Source organism: Chaetura pelagica, unplaced genomic scaffold (genome assembly GCF_000747805.2).
Source record: "Chaetura pelagica isolate M959 unplaced genomic scaffold, ChaPel_1.0 scaffold412, whole genome shotgun sequence".
NCBI lineage: Eukaryota > Metazoa > Chordata > Aves > Apodiformes > Apodidae > Chaetura > Chaetura pelagica.
In genome coordinates this window covers 1,526,330-1,545,132 of record NW_009952690.1, presented here as the reverse complement: position 1 = coordinate 1,545,132, position 18,803 = coordinate 1,526,330, and the positions used below count along the sequence as shown (strand labels likewise).

Here is an 18,803-nt window from a genome sequence, read left to right as displayed (position 1 = left end):
AAACTTAATATTGCACAGCAACCCATAACAATTCTGGTTTCTTTGGCTGCTGCTTTCTGACATCTGTGTTTGTGCCTTTATCAAGGCTGTAGTATTTATTTCCACTGACTCACCAGATCTGCCAAAAACTATTGCCTCCAACTCAAGTAAAAGGTTATCTTCGTAGATGTCTGTGCTGCTCTGGGCTGGTGCTCTCAATTGTACTCTCTGGTCATGCAGTTGACTGTACTTTTTGACTTGCAAATAAAGGGCTGCACTGCCAGCTCTCATAAAAAACCCACCAGTCCTTAAAGGCAAACTGAAATATAGGAAGCTAGTGATGAGGTGTCCAGCAGCCTGTGGTCTGAACTGGTAGCAAGTGAGTGCTGTGCATAGGACTGGGGAAGAGATGGGTGAAAAGGTCACCTCTAAGAGGAACATTTTTAAAATGAGATCTGAAACCCAGGCACTGACTGCATCTGTTATTTGTTATTAAAACATCTGTGGCATTTATTTTGCAATGATACAGATGTTAGCCTGTGCATATGGGCCAAGTTCGTTTTTGGGTAATTACCTTCCACTGACATAAGATCCCCTGTGTAGTTAACTCAGAATAAGTTATTTGTTCCTCTTTTATGCCCATACAGAACATTGTATTGTGTTCTAATATTTCATTATAGAGATGTCTGGTTTTCATAGGTGAATGATTTCTCATACATTTCCTATGTGGTGAAAGCTGGAAACCCCATCTCAATGCTTACTGACAAATAGGACAGAAGGAATGTGACTACTTAGCACCAGTAACAGAATTTCAAGATAGCTTTACAAACAGGATACCCAGAATTTTGCTGATCTGGAGAAAGCTGAAATTCAGCTTAAGGTCAACGTGTCAAGACACTTTTCTTCTAAGAACCACAGCTTACATTAATTCCCATTCACAGACTGTCTCCTTGACCCTACAAAACATGTGAGTATAGGACCAATGCTGGCGTGGTAATGAGACAAAAGATACTAAACCTGAGCTCTATTAATAATTAACAAGATTTTTTTCTCTCTCTTTACAGTAAAAATATCTTATAGCTGAATCAACATCCAAGACTTCTAAGCTGGAATAAAATTATAGCTAACCTGTAAAGTGAGATGACAGTAAATTACAGATTCTGTAAATTAGAAGACATATCCCTGCACTTCTTGTATAGATCAGTAGTTCGTGACTAGCTTTTCCATTTCTTTTATTACATATCAAGAGGTTTTATTAATTTTCATTATGTGAGCAAAGGAAGTTTTAAGCCCAAGAGGAAAGAGAAAAGAAAAAGTACTGATTGCTCCTTATGGTAAGAAAAGATCTCTGGACTAAGCTAAAGCAAGAATTTGTACTGCTTTAAGGAGACTTGTATTTTTAAAGATACACAAATGCCTTAATGTGGACTGAATGCACTGAAATTAACTGAGGCTATGTCTTCACAATTAGTATTGTATAAAAAGAGGAACAAGTAGTAAAAGTAGTTTTTATACCCAAAAAATGCACCTCAAAGCGGATTTGAAATATGGCAGATCAAAAATGTATCTCAAATTTTGGTGCATGCTAGTGACATTGACAAAGTCTGCTTATGCATGCAGGTTGTACCTTCTTTTCTTTTACTGTTTTCGTATATTGGAAACTGGAGAACTAGGGTAAAAGAAAATGGAAGGACCAGTGCTCATTACAGAATTCCCTATACAGTAATCAAAAATGTATGCTAATTATCTAAATCATGATTATCCAAAACTTACACAGAGTCCTCGGAACTGATCTATTGCTTCTCTACCAGCTCCAGCCATGGTCAGTGTTGCCTGGGCTATTCAACCCTGAAGTGAATCAATTGCCTCTGCTTTCTCCATGTTTCCTAACACCTATCCAAGCTCTTCAGTTTGACAAGATGATCAGTCGCCTACCAGAACAATGCCAGAATAATTCTGTCTTCATATATTTTACTTTTTCCCAGAGGGAACAGGTTTTAGAGCTGATTTTATAACTTCTTCCCAGGAATCCCTAGCCAGGGAATAATTTCCTGATGCCCTTTCCCGTAATAACAACAGCACTGAGATGAAGTGCAGACTCTCCCTCTGAGCACTGCTGACATGAGGCAAGATGGTGAGCAGAAGGCACTGCTAAATTTTAAGGGGAGTCTGAATCCCACAAAGTCTTAGGTGTGGGTGCCCATTTTGTCTGTGAGTTCATCACCCTCAGCACCCTCTATAGACAATTGAAATATAGACACTTTCAGAGAATGTTTCATTTGAAATCACCTTGAAAGTCTTCCTGCAGGTTGCCCAGCAGGCTCAGACTCACCAGATTACAAGAGGTATTTGTGTGGTGGATCTTCGGTCAAACAAAACTCACTGCAGCTGTCTAGGATTTTAAATACCTGAAGAGAAGCACCTAATTTTGTTCCAGTCTACCTAAGTGCTGAAGCATGAATAGTGAATACCATCATATGAATTTGTTTTGACTTATTTGACACTACTACACCATTCTGACTTAAAATGTTATTTTAAACCCTTGCTAGAGCACAGAGTGTTCACCATCTAGAAGAACATCCCTTATCCTTATACATTTTGAACACAGAGGTAGCTTTGCAGAACTTCAAAGTGTTAAAACTAAAAGCCTAAAAAATTAAAAGAACATGGAGGAAAATGCATTAAGACTACCAGGAGGGCACTGCTCTGTGGCCTCAGACACTGCAGACTGAATGGCTTCAGTCAGGCTCTCCCCTGATGCAGCACAGCAGCACTCAATAGCATGTGGTTATGTCTTTCTGAAGCATTCATTTCTGATCATCCTGTTTTGAAAAGGACAGCATCAAATGGAAACACAGAACCTCTTACTGTCTCAGATATAACCATAGATGACATGCTGTAGGGTCTGCTAGCACCATGCAGGTGTGGAGACTTCTTTCATGTACTGCAGTTTAAAATCAAACCTTGTTTAGACATAGGCAAACATACTCTAGCTGAAAAGCCCCACTTACAACAGGGCAGTTTTGCACAGAAAGATGAGTAAATATTTCAAAATGTGGAACTGGAGGAAGGTGTTAGGCTCAACAGCATCCCAAACCCACCCCTCATGTGATGATCAAAGACTTTATCCTCTCTCACAGTGACATTGAGTGGACAGCAGTTAAAATCAGCATTTGAACAAGAGGGAAGCTCTCCACTCAGCCACATAGTAGGGGGGAGCATACAAAGAGAGCAAACCTCCACTGACATTTTTGGGAGATCCAGCTCCACACAAAAAGCAAGAGGAACAGAACTCCCATCTGTCTGTTTCTTCTGACTGTAGTCACATCTGCATGTGCTATTTCCCACTTGTCAGATACCTCTATCTTTCTATTTTAGGCTTTCTCTGATAACTACTGTGATTCCTTCTTTCCAGATTCCCCTCCCATTCTCCTTTCTGCTCTCATCATCTTGTACTGCTTGGATCCCATTGTGCTTTAATGTTGTTTATTTTTGTTCCTCTCCCCATATTCTGCCAGGTGGGAGTCTCTAAAAAGATCTACCTCAGGCTTAGCTGTTCAGCCTACTGGGGAAAAAACATCCATTCTTCTCCCTGCCATGCCCCCTTTCCACTTCTCTTAGATTGGCCCAAATTTTAGTTGTCAGCTGAGATAAGCCTTCACCACTGTGGTAGTTTTTGGTTGTAATGGCTGAAACCTAGATGTGGAGCAGAAATTCGTTGCACTTGGCATGATTCACATAGGTAGCAAATGATATCTGGCCTCAGAAAGCTTAAAATATACATTAATGCAGAAAGTAGAGAAGAAACAACTGGCAAAGAGGCAGAGCAGTATCCTTTACATGCTCCCAAAATGAAAAAATTACCTGTGGAATCATGTCACTGGAAAACTCCCTAAGTCCTAAACTTTTATTACCCATAAATGTACACCCTGGAGTGAACCAAATACATAATGCTATTGCCTACAATAAATATTTGCCTAGAACTCATTGATAACAAATATCAAAGTAGTAAGTTCTTATCAGAGTATTTTGTTCTTACCTCTGCAGCTTACTGCTGGTCTTCATATAATTTTCTAAGTATCTTATCTAAGAATGGATTGCATACCCAGAGATAAAAATCACATTCCTATTTAAATGAAGTTATGTGTTTTTCATAACACCAACTTATCATAGGTTCCAAACCTTTTGTTCAACTCAACAAGAATATCTGTTTTCCTCTATTTGGACTACGAGCAACATCACTGACAGACATCAGGAAATAGTAACGTGGGTTAGCATTGTGATTTTTGGATAATTACAACTTTTGTCCTTCCAAAACAAACCATAATGGGCTATCTGTCTTCTTCCTAGCAATCTCAGATGCCAGAAAAACCCTAAAAGAGGTTAGCATTGGAAAGGAACAAGAGAAAAAGCAGTGGTGCATTCAGTGGCCTTTCTCACCTTGGACACTAGTTCAAGTCAGACACTGAGTTCATCGCCCCATTGATTTATGCTAGCCAAATATTTGGCTTATGCATCATGTCATACAGATGCACAGTTCCACACACAGTCTGCATTGTTCAAACTGGGCCCCTTCACTGGAATTAGCATTGACAATCTCCTATCAGAGGCTGCAGCTCAGCAGTTTGGACTTTTTCTCCATACTCAACAAGCTCCGAGGTTTCTTGTCTGAGAAAAATCACTGTACCATTTTCGATCTGGTGTCTGAGTGAGTCAGTAGAACCCAGATTTGAAGAGCCTCTTTTTTTAACACACACCACTCTTTCTAGCCTGACACTGAAGTTCTCAGTATTGATGCTGTGTTTCATGATCTCCTGGGGGTATTTTGAACAACAGAGGAAAGATGTGTAGAATATGATAGTAAAAGAAAGATGCCCGTTCAAGTCCTACCTTTATTTGAGGGCCTATGGCTCAAACACATGCCTAGGACTCAAAATCAACTCTTCTCAGTACTTTTACCTAAGAAAACAGATTCATGGTGAATAATACTTTGTGTGCATGAGAAGGCAAAAATAAAGGTTGATCCAAATCCATATTTTCCTCAATCTGAGGAAAGTCCTGCTTGCGCTTCACTCTGCTCAAGCACATCCACAAACCCAGGAAGTAAATCTTGAAAGCTTACACATATTACTACTTTCCTTGAGTTTCAGCCTTGTAGTTCTTATCCACAGTGGTATGTAAACCTCTGCTTAAAGCTAAAAATGTGTAAGAGCTCTTCTGAAAAGGAATGTTTTTCTGAGTTAAGGTCACAGATATTGTTGTAGCAAGTATTGCATAAATACCAATGAAAATCTTCAACATTATCACTGTATCTGAGGCCAGGACAAATGATTGAGGAACCTTTCAATAACCTTGCACTGTTTTATGACCCATCATCCCAGCAGTTAAGCAATAAAAAGGTAACAACTTTATCTTGCCAGGGAAAGCAGATTGTAGCTGCATAACGCAGAGGGTTGATTGTGTTAATACCCTTGTACTACATACGTAGCCAAACAGGTTTAAACTAAGTTCATATTGAGTCTTTCCAAATTAACCCATCTGGAGGGGAAGTTTCATTGCAAAGTGAGGGCACCTGGACATGACCAAAGAGCACTGGCTGCATGTGAGGACATTTTGAACCTTTATGTGAGTGTCGTGTGCTTAATGCAGCAGTAGCAGTTGCATTCAGTTCGAGAAAAGTCACGTAGAAGATAACGACTTGACACAACCGGAAGTTGAACTCCCCTTGTTTCAGTGCTGCCTGAAGGCTATTCTCAGAACTAGACTCAAACCAATTTAAATACTAAGTAGATGATTCATCACCACATGAAAACACCAAGGAAATGTGCTGCTATGTACGCTACACCTGAAAATAATCTCCTTTTCTTCTGTGATGCATTCCCCAAGGTGCTTTTACAACAGAATATGAGCTGATCATAGTTACTGGCTTATCTTGCAGAGACAGAGTGCCTACAGCTCCCTTCCACCCCAGGATCATTAAAAGAAAAAAATACATATATATGATCCTATGAGTCATTTACCTGACTGAATCTGAACTAGTTATCTCAGCCCCCTGCTATAGGTGATAGAGAAAAATAGGTCCATTGGGTGCATATTCATCTCATTCAGAAGAATGTTGCATAAACTCTACCTCCAAACTGCCTCTTTCTCTCCAGTGATGCTGAAGGAGATGTTGACAGGACACTGGTTCAGCTGTGGTTAGGTGACCTGAATCTCACTTAACTGAGCAGGCAAATGAGATTAAGTTCTCTCTCCTTGTCCAAAGCACAAGCAATTTATGAGGAACAGTGGTAATTTTTTTCTCAGGTACACAAATATAAACAACCAGGAATTACAACTGCACCAAGGTCTGAAGGACATGGGACTAAGGCTGTCACTGGCAGCAGCCTAGGCAGTTGAAAGCACTTCATTCCCAGACCTAAAGCCATGGGGTAGTTGCCCAGCCATGCTGTGTCTCACAGCACACAGACTGGACACTGATGTGGCCAGGGCACCACAAGGGAATTCCTGTGAAAAAGTATAGGATCTCTTTTGGCAAGAAAACAGGGCAGCACCTGCCATTGAGAGGCCAAAACAAAGATCTACATGATGTCTGAAAGTCTCTTGTTTGACCATTTTCCTGATGAGGACGACAAGCTCATGTGGAATCTCTGCAGTAAGAAGAACTCCTTTTGAGTATTTTCCTCATTGCTACCAGTATTTTTAGCATTTATAAGCACAAAATAAAGAGATGATCCCTAAACTGGTGTCAATACCAAAGAGAAAACAGAAGAAGGCATTCATCCAAAGTCAGTACCAAGGAAACACAGAAAATGTTGCTCAGAGTGATGGGCCATGATTTTGAGATAGTGGCTCAACCGTTGCCAGATTTTATCATAACAAATAGTGACTATAATACAGCATCTTGTATCCTTGCAGTTTTGCATAAGAGATCATAAAGTAAGGAGAGAATCTTCTGCAGCTTGAAAACAGAAGGCTTGCAGGAGGGACTTGCTGCCTTATTGACAAGCAACTGCGACACCCTGTAAGCATCTAGCATGAGGTGTATAACTCTGCCAGATGTCTGACACGTAGTAGTTTGCACTCATTTTATCACCAGCCTAGTATTTCATTTCTAAGGAGAGAAAGAACATCTACTTTTCAATAGCTCAAATAAAATCAGAATTTGGATTCTCTGTCAGCTATGAACTTCTGATACACAAAGTCCCATCCCTGACTATATTCCCTCTGGAAGCCTGATTGTCTATGCATTATTAGTACACAAATAAGCTTTTTAAGATTATACTGAACACGACCACAGAGAGATAAAACAACGAGATATTTTTACTTTCTACTAATACTGTTGTCTGAAGCAGACGGGCTGGTGATAGAAATTTTCAGTGACTATTACAGGCTTTGCCATCATCATCAGAAGCATGAATAAAGTTTCAGGAGCATGCACTACTTCATTCAATCTTTAAATGGTGACTGTTTATACGCATACTTGAATCTGTTCTAATACACAGAAAAAGTTTAGGCTCTCTCAGCCTTATTCAGACTGAACATTCACTTCGTCATCACAGTTGCAGCATTAATAACCTGGAGGGACATGCTGTTTATGGTGGGGACAAGCTTAGGTCCTGTGAGGCAGACTTCCAGCTGTCACTTTTTTAAAAGGATGCTTTCTTCAGTGAGAATTGTATTGAAAGCGTACAGATTTTTTGTCCAAGTATATAGCAAAAAATATTCAACTGATATGAATTTATTTTTTAGGAGGTTGAAAACGGCCTCAATTTACAGTTGAGAAAATCTACGATGGCATCAGGGATATGTTAGTCAAAGAAGTTAGGATTTTGGGACTTGGAGGTGAAATGCCAGGGCAGCACTTTTTGCTCTCCAAAGCCCCCTCAGAAAACTGGTGCTTGATTTGCCTGCTAATATTTGCAGTAGTGCCCATTTCTACAGCATTTTCAGCAACTGCATCGAAGGAAGACCAGTAAAAATACACATCAGACGTGCATCACCTGGCTGCAATGCCCAGACAGCTCCTCCTGCTGTGACTGCCGAGGGTGGGGAAATGATACCCTGAGTGGAAAGCCTGAAAGTCACCTCTACCTGCATCAGTGCTTGCTTGTCCAGAAAAAAAAAAAAAAAAAGCTAAAGGGCAGGCACAGTAAAAAAACTTTTGCTTCCCCCACCCACAGCCCAAATGGAACCTCTTCCCCATCTGCCTGAAGAGTTAAAAGAGTGATGGTGGCCTTGGCCATGTGTCGTCTTGGGAAGGGGTGACTGTGTGATGGCACAACTTGATCCTCAAGCCCTGTGTGTCATGGCTGCTGAATAAGAAACTGCATAGAGCCTGGTCCTGTAAGAAGAGCAGTGTAGGATCACCAGCACACAGAAAGAAGGATTGATGGATGTGCGTTTGGCAGGAGCTTTCAATAGTAACACTAACAGTTTGACCAGAGGTTTTATGAGTGTGCAGGGGACTGACAGGGAGACATTTGTCTGAGACTGTCACATTTCTCACTGATGCAGATGTGATGTTTGAGGGCCTCTTTTGCTAAAACCTTGTACATCATCTAACCAAGACCAAAAAGTGGAGATGAAGCAACTTCTAGGCTGCACAACCTCGGATGTTCAGTGTTGTAAAACGTTCCCTTCAGACTTCTCTCCTTGGGAATCTCTCTCCTTGAGCTCCAGCCTTACTTCCAGTCAAGACAGGAGACTTTACCTGTTTCCTAAACCTGGTGGTCAAGGCAGTGTACTTGAGCTGGAACTGATAAGTTCTCACAAGTAAATCATATTAGCTGCCCTATGGCTTCAAAAGATCAGCCATTTTATATTTTGAATGGCCTTTTGAACTAGAATAGGTCTTTTGTGGTGCTACAGCAAACACAAATTGGACTTCTTGCACTTTAGTAGCATGCTTTAAAATACCAAAATCCTTAGAGATGGGACATTTTGATTGCTGTATTCTTGGTTTAAATTAAACACAATATTAAAAACAAAGAACTGAAAACATCAGAACTGTACATGATTTTGTGAAAGCATAAATCTCAGAAAATGTCCTATTCTTTTTCATGTCCAAAGCAATCAGTGACCGATAATAATATTTTTTTGTTAAATACCTCTCACAACTATATGCTTTTAGCCAGCTAGATCTTTGCAATGAAATGCAGGATATTTTTTTTTCCAGCCAGCAAATAGTTTGAGAATCAACTACAACTGTCATTAAACAAATATTGCTTCCCCCAGCCACGCCTTTTGGGTCTTGTAAGAAGCATCCTCAGAGCTGCTGAATTGTGCTTTTGCAGGTAACAGCATTCACAGTGCATCATTTTGTTGGCAGTGGTTGGCAAAGCTGGATGGGCAGATGGGAGGAAAGAGTACGTCTACTACCGCAAGGAGTTTCTTCCTGTTCAAGATCAGTCATCTACATTGACATTTTGCCTTGAGGTCCCTCCTACAGTAATCGTACAAGTGGTGTTTACTTGGCCAGTGAAAGGACAAAGATGGATTGTCACAAGTGTCTGGGGTGGAAATTCATTGATACATCCCAAATACTACTGGCAGCTTTGGGAGTCTTACATTTTCTGAGCCCCTATATGTATGCTTGCTCACATTGTCTTGCATTGCTGCAATCTTTTCGGGCAGCCATGATGCTCAGTACAGAGCAAATCAGGTAACACTTCATCACCCACAATGTTAGGTGCTAGTCTAACACTGTGACAGGGTACACCTCCCAAAAATAACCTATTATATGTGTTTACAAAGAGTGTGTCCAGACTGTAGTCACTTTCTTTTGATGTTTGTCCATTCTTTGGAAGTCACCAGGCTTTGGATTTTGGAATGTCTCAGTAACAGAGACCTGAATGAAATCAGATGACTATGTATTATTTTAAGTTTTTGTTTTGTTTTGTTTGGTTGGTTTTTTTTTATGTGATGAAGGTTTCTTCAGTGAGTGCTTTCCTTGGTTTCTGGGTTTGCCCCAAGACACTTTAATAAATGTTTTGGAAGTGTGACTAGCCAATTGGACAGCTGAGTTTCAAAATGTCACTTCACAAAGCTAAGCCATTGCCAATACTGAATGAACTTATGTTACCTCAATCACGTGCACACATTTTCCTGGAATTGTAAGTTTTCTTAAGTAATATTTCCCTAGCAGTTCAGGAAAGTATCCTACCATGGTTTCTGAGTCACATTGCTAATTAAAGTTAAAAGTTTTGCCTGCTTGTGTGGCACATTCTCTACATGCAACGTGACATATGAGACGGTAACACGATGCAAGTTTTTCGCAATTCAGCCCGACCCAAATAGAATTCCCTCCCCAGCTGCACTCAGATAGTGACCGTGCTGCAGTCAGTGACAATGAGTTCTCAGAACTCACCCAGCATGCTTCCCACCTGAAAGCATGGCTCAGACAAAGTCATCCTCACCTTCTGATAGTTTAGACAGCAGCCACCCCTTTCCAAACCCATGTGGTACCTCATTGGAATACCAACATTTCACATCAGCTCTGCTCATTGCAGCTCTGCTGAGTGGCAAGGACCCTAGATGGCATTCTACCACTGGCTGACTGGTCACACACTTGAAGTCACATTTTGGGGGAAAATAGGGAAAAGAAATGCAGATGAAAAATTCAAGAAGCTGAATTTTTCTTAATGCAATGAAACGAAAATACCTTGATCAATAGTTCTGCTAGTCATTGATACAGGAGGCCATACATAGCTCTTTCATAAGGACATTAAAAAAAAAAAAAAAGCAAATTCTGCTTGATCTTCCCACTGGCAAATCGAGTCTCTGCAGCTGTAGCGGGGTCATGTAGCATTTTGTCCCCATTCCCCAAATCCCAACAAGGACTACAGAGATTTCCAGAATGTGTTGGGGAAGTAGGGAGCAGGTGGAGAAACAGTTAAGGAACTGGCACTTAATGGGAGGAATAGCAAATTCCTAAGGAACAAAGGTTTCTTTAGAAAAGATATCATATTGAGTTTACTTCCCTGCAGCAAAATATCTTGGGTCAATTTTTCCCTCCAGCAAAACCTGCAACTACATTACAAAGCCAATCCCAAGAAAAAGCAAAGGGTAATTTTGTAACTGGATTTAGTTGCCCCAAGAGAAAAGTCTAAAAGAAACACAGATCCCAGTCATTAACTATATTAACTATAAAAAGTTGTGTACAAGATTTTTATTGGGAGTAAGAATAAATGAGTTATCACCTACAACAGCTGTACCATATTAATTTTTCACAAATACTACTATGATGTCCACAGGAGATAACGCAAGAGTAAGCCTTACTCAGCTGTAGTCTGGAATAGGAAAAGCAGTGAGCAGAACAAAAAATGCAGACACAACAGCAGAGGTCTCACAAGCCAGAGTTTGCACCAGTCTCAGGCTTTTTTCCATTTTCAACCAGGCTGTTTTTCTGTTTGCCTGCTGTGGGAGCCTACATCAGTAGCACCACATCAGTGGTCAGAAACAAAGCAAATGCCTGTGAGGAAGCAGGTATAAGTAGGCTACATAAAGGCAGAAAGAGGCAACACCTGCTGAGCCTGAGCTGATTGCTTGCTTCAGTTCCTTGTGACCACAAATTAACAGAAAGTTGCTCCACTGGCCTCAGAACCTGCTTTCTGCTTGCCTTTATTTTCACAGAGTTTCAGATGTGAGCCACAACTGATGTCAAAGTCCAATTAGCTCTGTCTTCATTCCAAACAGCTGACTAAAAGAATGAACTCCTCAATTGCTGCATCTGATGAATCTGGACAGCCTGATGTAGTTTTCAGAGCTTTGCTCTGTGTTCAAATGTTACAGTCCTAGCTGAGATAGACATGACTGGAACAGCAGCTGGGAGATTTATTTATTATTTTTTTTTGCTATTTCTCATGAGTGAGAACTGCTCTTGATAAAGCAGCAGCATGTTAGGAGTTTCCAAATTGATAAGAGCCAAGGACAGATGGCATGTGGTATGGCAACAATACAGATTTGTTCTCTTATTCTTCACTGTACCTTGTCAGGCAGCAGCATATAAGTCAGAACAAACTTTCCTTACAGCCCCCTGATAGCTTCCCTTTCCTGAAGGAAAAGCACAGATTATCATTTCTACAGGAATGCAGCAAGTACATTTTCACAAATTTTTTGGCTTATGATGTCTATCGGAGGTAGTAATCACAAAGGATCAAAAGTGGCAGTGACAAAGCTGGGATCATAAAACACTTCTGAAAACTACAGTTTTTAAAAGTGTTTGTTAACTTTGAAAGGAAGCTGGACATGAGGATGAAAAGCCTAGTTTAAACAGAGAATTTTTTTCCAACAGCCTTTAGAGTTGCTTTTTCTAGCTGTTGAGCTGTTCACTGTGCTTCCAGGTGTTGCCTTTGAGGAAGATAAACCATGAGACAGATGATTTGTTAGAAGATTTGTTAGAATCTCTGTTTCCTAAAAACTAAGTAACATCTGCAAGCAGTTACCAGAAAACAGTGATCTCTCTGAAAAACAGTGTCATTTGTAATTACAGAGACAAAAGCTTACGTCCAACTCTGCTGCTTAGGTTTCTTTGCAGAGCTCTGTTTCTGTTGTACAGACAGACAACTGCGACTGGCTATAGAAAAGGAGAGATGCAAAGAGCTTCCCAATTCCTCCTGCTCACAGTGTGATGGTTCTCTGGTATTTCCATACCTTCCCAGGGGCAAAGCATTCTCCACTTAGGTGGTCCAGGGACAAAAGATCATGGGAAAGTGCTGTCTCACAAGCAGACAGGGACTATGCACCAGCTGTGTTTGGAAAGTGGCTTCTACCTCTGTCCAGCTCACAGTGGCAATGCAAGTTTGTTGAATCTAAGAATCACAGAATAGTTTGAGTTGGAAAGGACCTTAAAGATCACCTAGTTCCACCCTCCCTGCCATGGGCAGAGACACCTCCCACTAGATCAGGTTGCCCAGAGCCCCATCCAACCTGGCCTTGAACACTTCCAAGGAGGGGGCAGCCACAACTTCCCAGAGCAACCTGTGCCAGTGTCTCACCTCCATCACATCTATTAGAGCAATAATGACCACTCAAAGCTGTACCAGTGCTTAGTGGAGAAGTAAGAAAAGGTTTACTTGTGGAAAAGGAGTGCATGTAATGGAAAACAGCCATGTTTACCTCCAGGACTGCGCATAACTAACCCCTCAGTCTTCTGATCACAAAGCAGATTTCTAGTTCAAGGATACTCCACAGGCCTACCAGCTATGGGTTTCTCCCTAATGAACCAAAGGAGACCTCACCACAGGGAGAGGACCTCTGCAAAAGGAAAAGGCTGTGAGTCTGTTATAACTGCAACATTACTAGTTATCCCTTTCTCTTGCCTTCCCCCTAACACTTCATTAATAACATAAGGGGCAGAATAGGACAGGGAGTGTTTGGTCTCAGATTCTCGCAGATCAAGACTTTGCAGCCTCATTAGAGAGGAAGTTTTAGTGCTGGAAGGCAGGAGGAGGTCTGACAGATCATTGGCTTTTCTTGGCAAAAAAGTCGCCTCTGCTCTGATAAATATAGGACATAGCTTTTTTGCACTTAATTTTAAAATTCTGGGAAAAATAGCCTGTGTCTCTCATCGCTCAAGGAGAGGAAAAGTGGGTTGGGGAGAGATGGGAAAAGAGACAGTGAAGTTTGCGGTCCCCTAGCTGAGGGGTTCCAAAACATAAGGGGCTGTCAGGATGAAACTTCAACAAGAAATTTTTAAAGTGTTTCCTGGTGAAAGAAAGAGAAAGAAGAGAAGAGAAGAGAAGAGAAGAGAAGAGAAGAGAAGAGAAGAGAAGAGAAGAGAAGAGAAGAGAAGAGAAGAGAAGAGAAGAGAAGAAGAAAAGAAAAAGCATAGTCTTCAGAAAACCTATGTGGAAATTGAATTGTTGAATGGATACTTCATGTGTCATGCTGGCATCCTGAACCAAGCAACTGGCGTGCGAGGCAGAGGACTCACTGCCAGCCTTGGTGTGGGGAGCCCTGCCTGCCACCTGAGCAGTCCCTGCCTGAGGCTGCCCACAGCTCCCCATCCTCAGACTCTTTTCCAGTTGTTTATAACACTGCCAGACATTAGATGTTCAGGCTAAAACTTTCCATGCCAGATGTCTGCCTCAAAATGATTTGAATAACTTTTTTGCTTTCTCTGTCAAAATGGCTTGACCACAGCTGAGGATGAACCTCCTTCTTTATCCATGCAAAAACGTTTTCGGGCAACCTCATCTCTGCAAACATCTGGTGTTTCCCCACTGTGGATCACAGATGTGAAGTTTTGACACCTGAAGAAGAACCTTTGTTGGCCCAGAGGTGTCTACTGGTATCTGTAAAAATCCATCCAAACATAAAAACCCCTGAGAGCAACAGCAGAGACATACTGGGGCTTAGCAGATGCCCAGCAGATAGGACCTGTGCTGATCCCACTCCATCTAGCAGTGGATATGGGTGAAAGCCGCCGCAGGTCTGTACTGCGTCAGGGATACCAGCTAGGGCCTGCCCTTCCTCAGGTGCAGGGGTCGGACAGCCAGGGAAAGGAAGCTCTCAGATTTGTCTGTGGAACTGGAAGGAGATGAATGCTGATGGAAGAGGGGAAGACCTCGCCAAGGAGGCTGAGAGCATCCCAGGAGACCAGAACTAGAAACTGGGTTCAGGAAAAGGAAAGCTGGGAAGTCCTGACCACAGAGACAAAGTGACAAGGCAGGGATGGAGGAAGGAGCTGGGGGAGGATCATGGTCAGGCACAACTGGAAAGAAAAATAATTAGGTAGGACTGTCTCTGAAGTACTTGGACAGATCTCCTGAGGATCTAAGGAAGAAGCAGGACATGCCCACCTAGGAGGAAGCAAGTGGGAAGGAGGTTAGCACACGGAGAGCATGAACAGGAGCCCAGTAGGGAAACCAAGACCTTGAGTTCTGGAGGCGAAGAAACACAGCTCAAATTATATGACTGGAACAGGCCACGAATGGAGAGAGGAAGGAGGAATTGGGCCTGACTGGCAGGGGACAACCAGCTCTGATGTGCACATGGAGGGATGGTGTTTCTGAAGGGCTGGAAAAAGCCAAGCAAAATGGAGATAATTGCTGAATCGTGGTGGTTTGTACTTGAATTTTTTATTATTCACAACATTAATAGGATATTTGTAGGAAGGGGTTAAGAGAGTATTTAAATCCTTATCATCCAGAAACTCTGTTTCATGTCTCCTGATTGACACTACCTTACGGTATAAACCATCAACAGGTTTAGAACTTCAGGTGTCCTGGGCAGAGCTCAGCTACTTTAACTCATATAATGGGGGGAGAGGAGCTTGCTGGTGGTTAACCCTCCTTGGGTCTCATTAATAGTGTATTACTTGCATCCTGACCATGTGGTTTTTATCCAGGCAACACTGTCATTGATCTTAAAGAACCCTTAAAAAATAAGGAATGGTAGGTGAATGCAATACATCATTTCTGTGTTCTTCAGATTCAATTTAAGGAGCAAGCAGTAAGAATAGGCATTGCCTTGTATACCTTTAAGCACTGTAACATGAAGGACTTTTTGTGAGATGCATTCACATGCATACACGCACAAAAGCCCGTAAATCATACATATCATGTGCTAAAAGAACCCAAATATTTAACCATCTAAAATATTAAAAGAAAAATCCATGTAAAACTGAAAGAAACATAATAAACAGCTTAGCCAAAAAAATCTCTGTCTACACAGAAAGGGCCAGAACAAGTGGAAAACCAGTCTTTTCCTGTGGCAATCAGTAACCAAAGCATGTGAAATGCAGCCCTTGTTAGTGTGATCTACAAGGTATCTTCAGGATAGCCTTGGAAACTAACTGAATTGTTATTACATACAGTACTCTGTGGCTAGACTGGATTATTGAGAGTGGTGGGCAAATTAGTGTGGGAACAATTACAGATGTACATATGTTGGATGGACAGTGATATCACAGTGAATAACTTGTAAATCAGTTTGAACCAGCAAGAAGAGCTCTTGTGTTTTTTCTAGGCCACATGGATATGGTTTCAAAATTTAATTAAAAGACTAACTATGTGTTCACAACTATGCTGAATAAACTTGTGTCCCATCTGAGGACAGAATGATCATCACTCCTAGTTACACAGTGGTTAGTATTCTATATTAGAAAGCACTTTCTGGTTTAAATAAAGTGATTCCTGCATGTAAGAAGCCAGTGAATTGCCATGCAGTTCATAAAGGTAATGTATACGATACTGATTACTCTTGTCCTAATGCACCCAGAGCTGAGGCTGTAAATTAAAAGCCTGTGAATGGTGAGCAGGCAAAGGGGTTAGTCATTAGTCATCTTGAGGCACACATCATTCACCACTGCTAACTTCTTGCGCTGGCAGCAGCAGGCTGCAATTAAGCACAGAACTTAGCATTTCTTTTTTAAAACACTGCATGCAGTGCAGTTCACAGACTAGTGTGTGGTCATCTCTTGCAAGCAGGAGGCTTTCTGAACTGAAAACAAATGTGTTAGCTTGTTTTGCTCTGCTAGTGAAAAACAAATAATGTGTTCTGGACCACACACCGAATTAATCATTTTTGGACATACTGCACATGTAGAAACTGGTTTCAGGTTTTGCTGTGATTTTTCTAAATGGCTGTGCTGGATTTTCTCACATTGTTGCAGAAAGACAGATCTGAAAATAATCCTACTCTCAAGGTGAGGCTTCAGTTTAAATTTTGTTGCATGTATTTTATTCAGAAGAAATGTTAATTCCCAGGCAATATGGTCTATTATTATTGGTTGCTGCTTGTTTTAAGGTCCTGGATAATATCTCCTAATAAAATAAAGGAAAAACATTCCTCCGATTTCTGGCAAAGAAGTGAACAGCTGATGAACACGTGTTTTTAGAGGAAAAATTTCTACAATTCTAAATACCTGAAGTAAAAAAGTGTATTTAAAAAGTATTCTAAAGCCTCTGACTTGTATTTTTGTTTATATTTTGCTTTTGTTTATAATTACTGACACCAAAAGTTGAATTTAAGAACAAAGTATACAAAGTATACAACAACCACTTAATAATAACTACTAAAGACATAAAATATTAAACAGCTATCTGGATTTAACTTCTTTATAGATTATTTTTCCTCCATGGCTGCTAAACATTTGTGCAACTAAATCATCACAGAAAAATCCCAAGCACCCAAACAGCAAAAATACCACCACCTCGTGCCTTAAATATGTGTAATTCTGGCAATTTGGGTTATTAAGAATGACAGTAAATAAAGATCACTTACCTTCACAGATCCATTCTCATAGTCAGATCCTTGCAGCAGATGTAGAAAAGAAACTATGAAAATATTCACAGTTGCCCACGGTTTGTACATTGTGATGTTTAAAACCCACAGGTTACTACGCAGTCGTCGTCATACAGCTAGAGGTGTCTGTTTCAAAATGCATTTCTCTATCAGCAATACAGAAAAAAAAAAGCTCCCAGAAATTCTCTTATAAACTCACAAAGGATTCCCACATATGAGAGTAAATATCTGGCTCTTTGCTGCTCAAAATAATCATAAGTTAATCTAGAAAATGTTATTTCTTAGAGCAGATTTTAGATACACTTGAAATAAAATCATGATAAGGGTTTAAATAGATACATATCTGTACGTATACACATACATGCTCACAAGTGATCAGGTATGAATTCCAGTTACTGAAGTTAATATATCTTCCATCAAGGCACAAAGAGGCATTCAAAATCCATCTGTGGTCCAGAAAATGTAAGAAATCTGCTCAATTCTGTGCTCCGTGTTACAGCAGCCTTTTAAGATGGTAGTGTAATGGCCAATGTTTTCAGCTCGAGAGCTGTAATCCAACTCTGTATTAAAACTTTTTTCACAACCTTCATGGAAGCTTGCAGAAGCATGTGTCTTAAATCTGATACAGACTTTGGCAGTAACACAGTCAAATTTTGGCTCTAATCCCGTTTTGTCCCTACCAATAGCATAGCAGTTTTTAAACTAACTGATGCAATCTAGGCTCCTATTATTTTAAAGAAGATTACCTGAAACATGAAACTTCAGCCCCCATTCTTACACTGGACACATATTTTAAGTTAATTATTTAAAAAAAAAAAAAAAGAGGGAGGGAAAGGAAAAGAGAAAGACTGACTTTCTTTAATGTGTTCTGTCTGATGTGGCATAGGTTTTCTGAGCACATTTTAAAAAGAAAGTTAAAAAGTTACCTTTTACAACAAATATGATTTTGATTTTTTTAATGCAACCTCATGAAGCTCCAGTTATTAAAGGAAAAAATATTTTTTGTTCCAACAAAATACAATCACTATTCCTGCCTCAGGATGTGCATGTGTGTTTTCTGTATATTTCCACAGTTTAAAACCAAAATGGAGATTTAACATTTAACATTATAACACAGACAAAGTTTCCGATAATTATGTGTGTTGAATCTATCTTCCTTTAGTAATATAATACATTGTATTCAGGGGAGCAGTCCTGCTCTCACATGCAGAATCAGACTCTAAAGTTGTTAATATAAAACAGACACGCTCCTAAGATTTCAGAGCACTGGTGTCCTACCTCTGACTTCTAAGCAGTAGCTCTCTTAAACACAAGTCATGCTTCTGTAACTATCATTAGCTTGTGTAATTTCTTCTGAAGTGTTCATTGCAACTGAATGTTGGAGACAAAATTATTTGAATCCAGACTTTCCAGCTTTTGTCAGTTAACTGAGCCATTATGTTTTAAAATCATATGTGTACCTCCATTATTTTTTATCTAAATCTTTTGCCACTTGCTCTGTGAAATTCCCCCTTTTTTCTAGCTGGTGACTTCCTCCCCCACATAGCCCACACTGGTTTGTATAAGGACAGCAG

General features: G+C 40.5%; 1 protein-coding gene across 1 annotated transcript in view; it reads right to left on the bottom strand.

The window, feature by feature from the left end:
- The window catches only part of FIGF (c-fos induced growth factor (vascular endothelial growth factor D)), a 32,058-nt gene extending 14,267 nt beyond the window's left edge, over nt 1–17,791 (bottom strand). Inside the window, exon 1 of the mRNA XM_009993827.1 lies at nt 17,209–17,791. Coding sequence (XP_009992129.1) covers nt 17,209–17,298 — 90 coding nt within the window. The 5' untranslated portion in view covers nt 17,299–17,791. The remainder of the gene's footprint in view (nt 1–17,208) is intronic.
- Nucleotides 17,792–18,803: the final 1,012 nt, after the last annotated feature.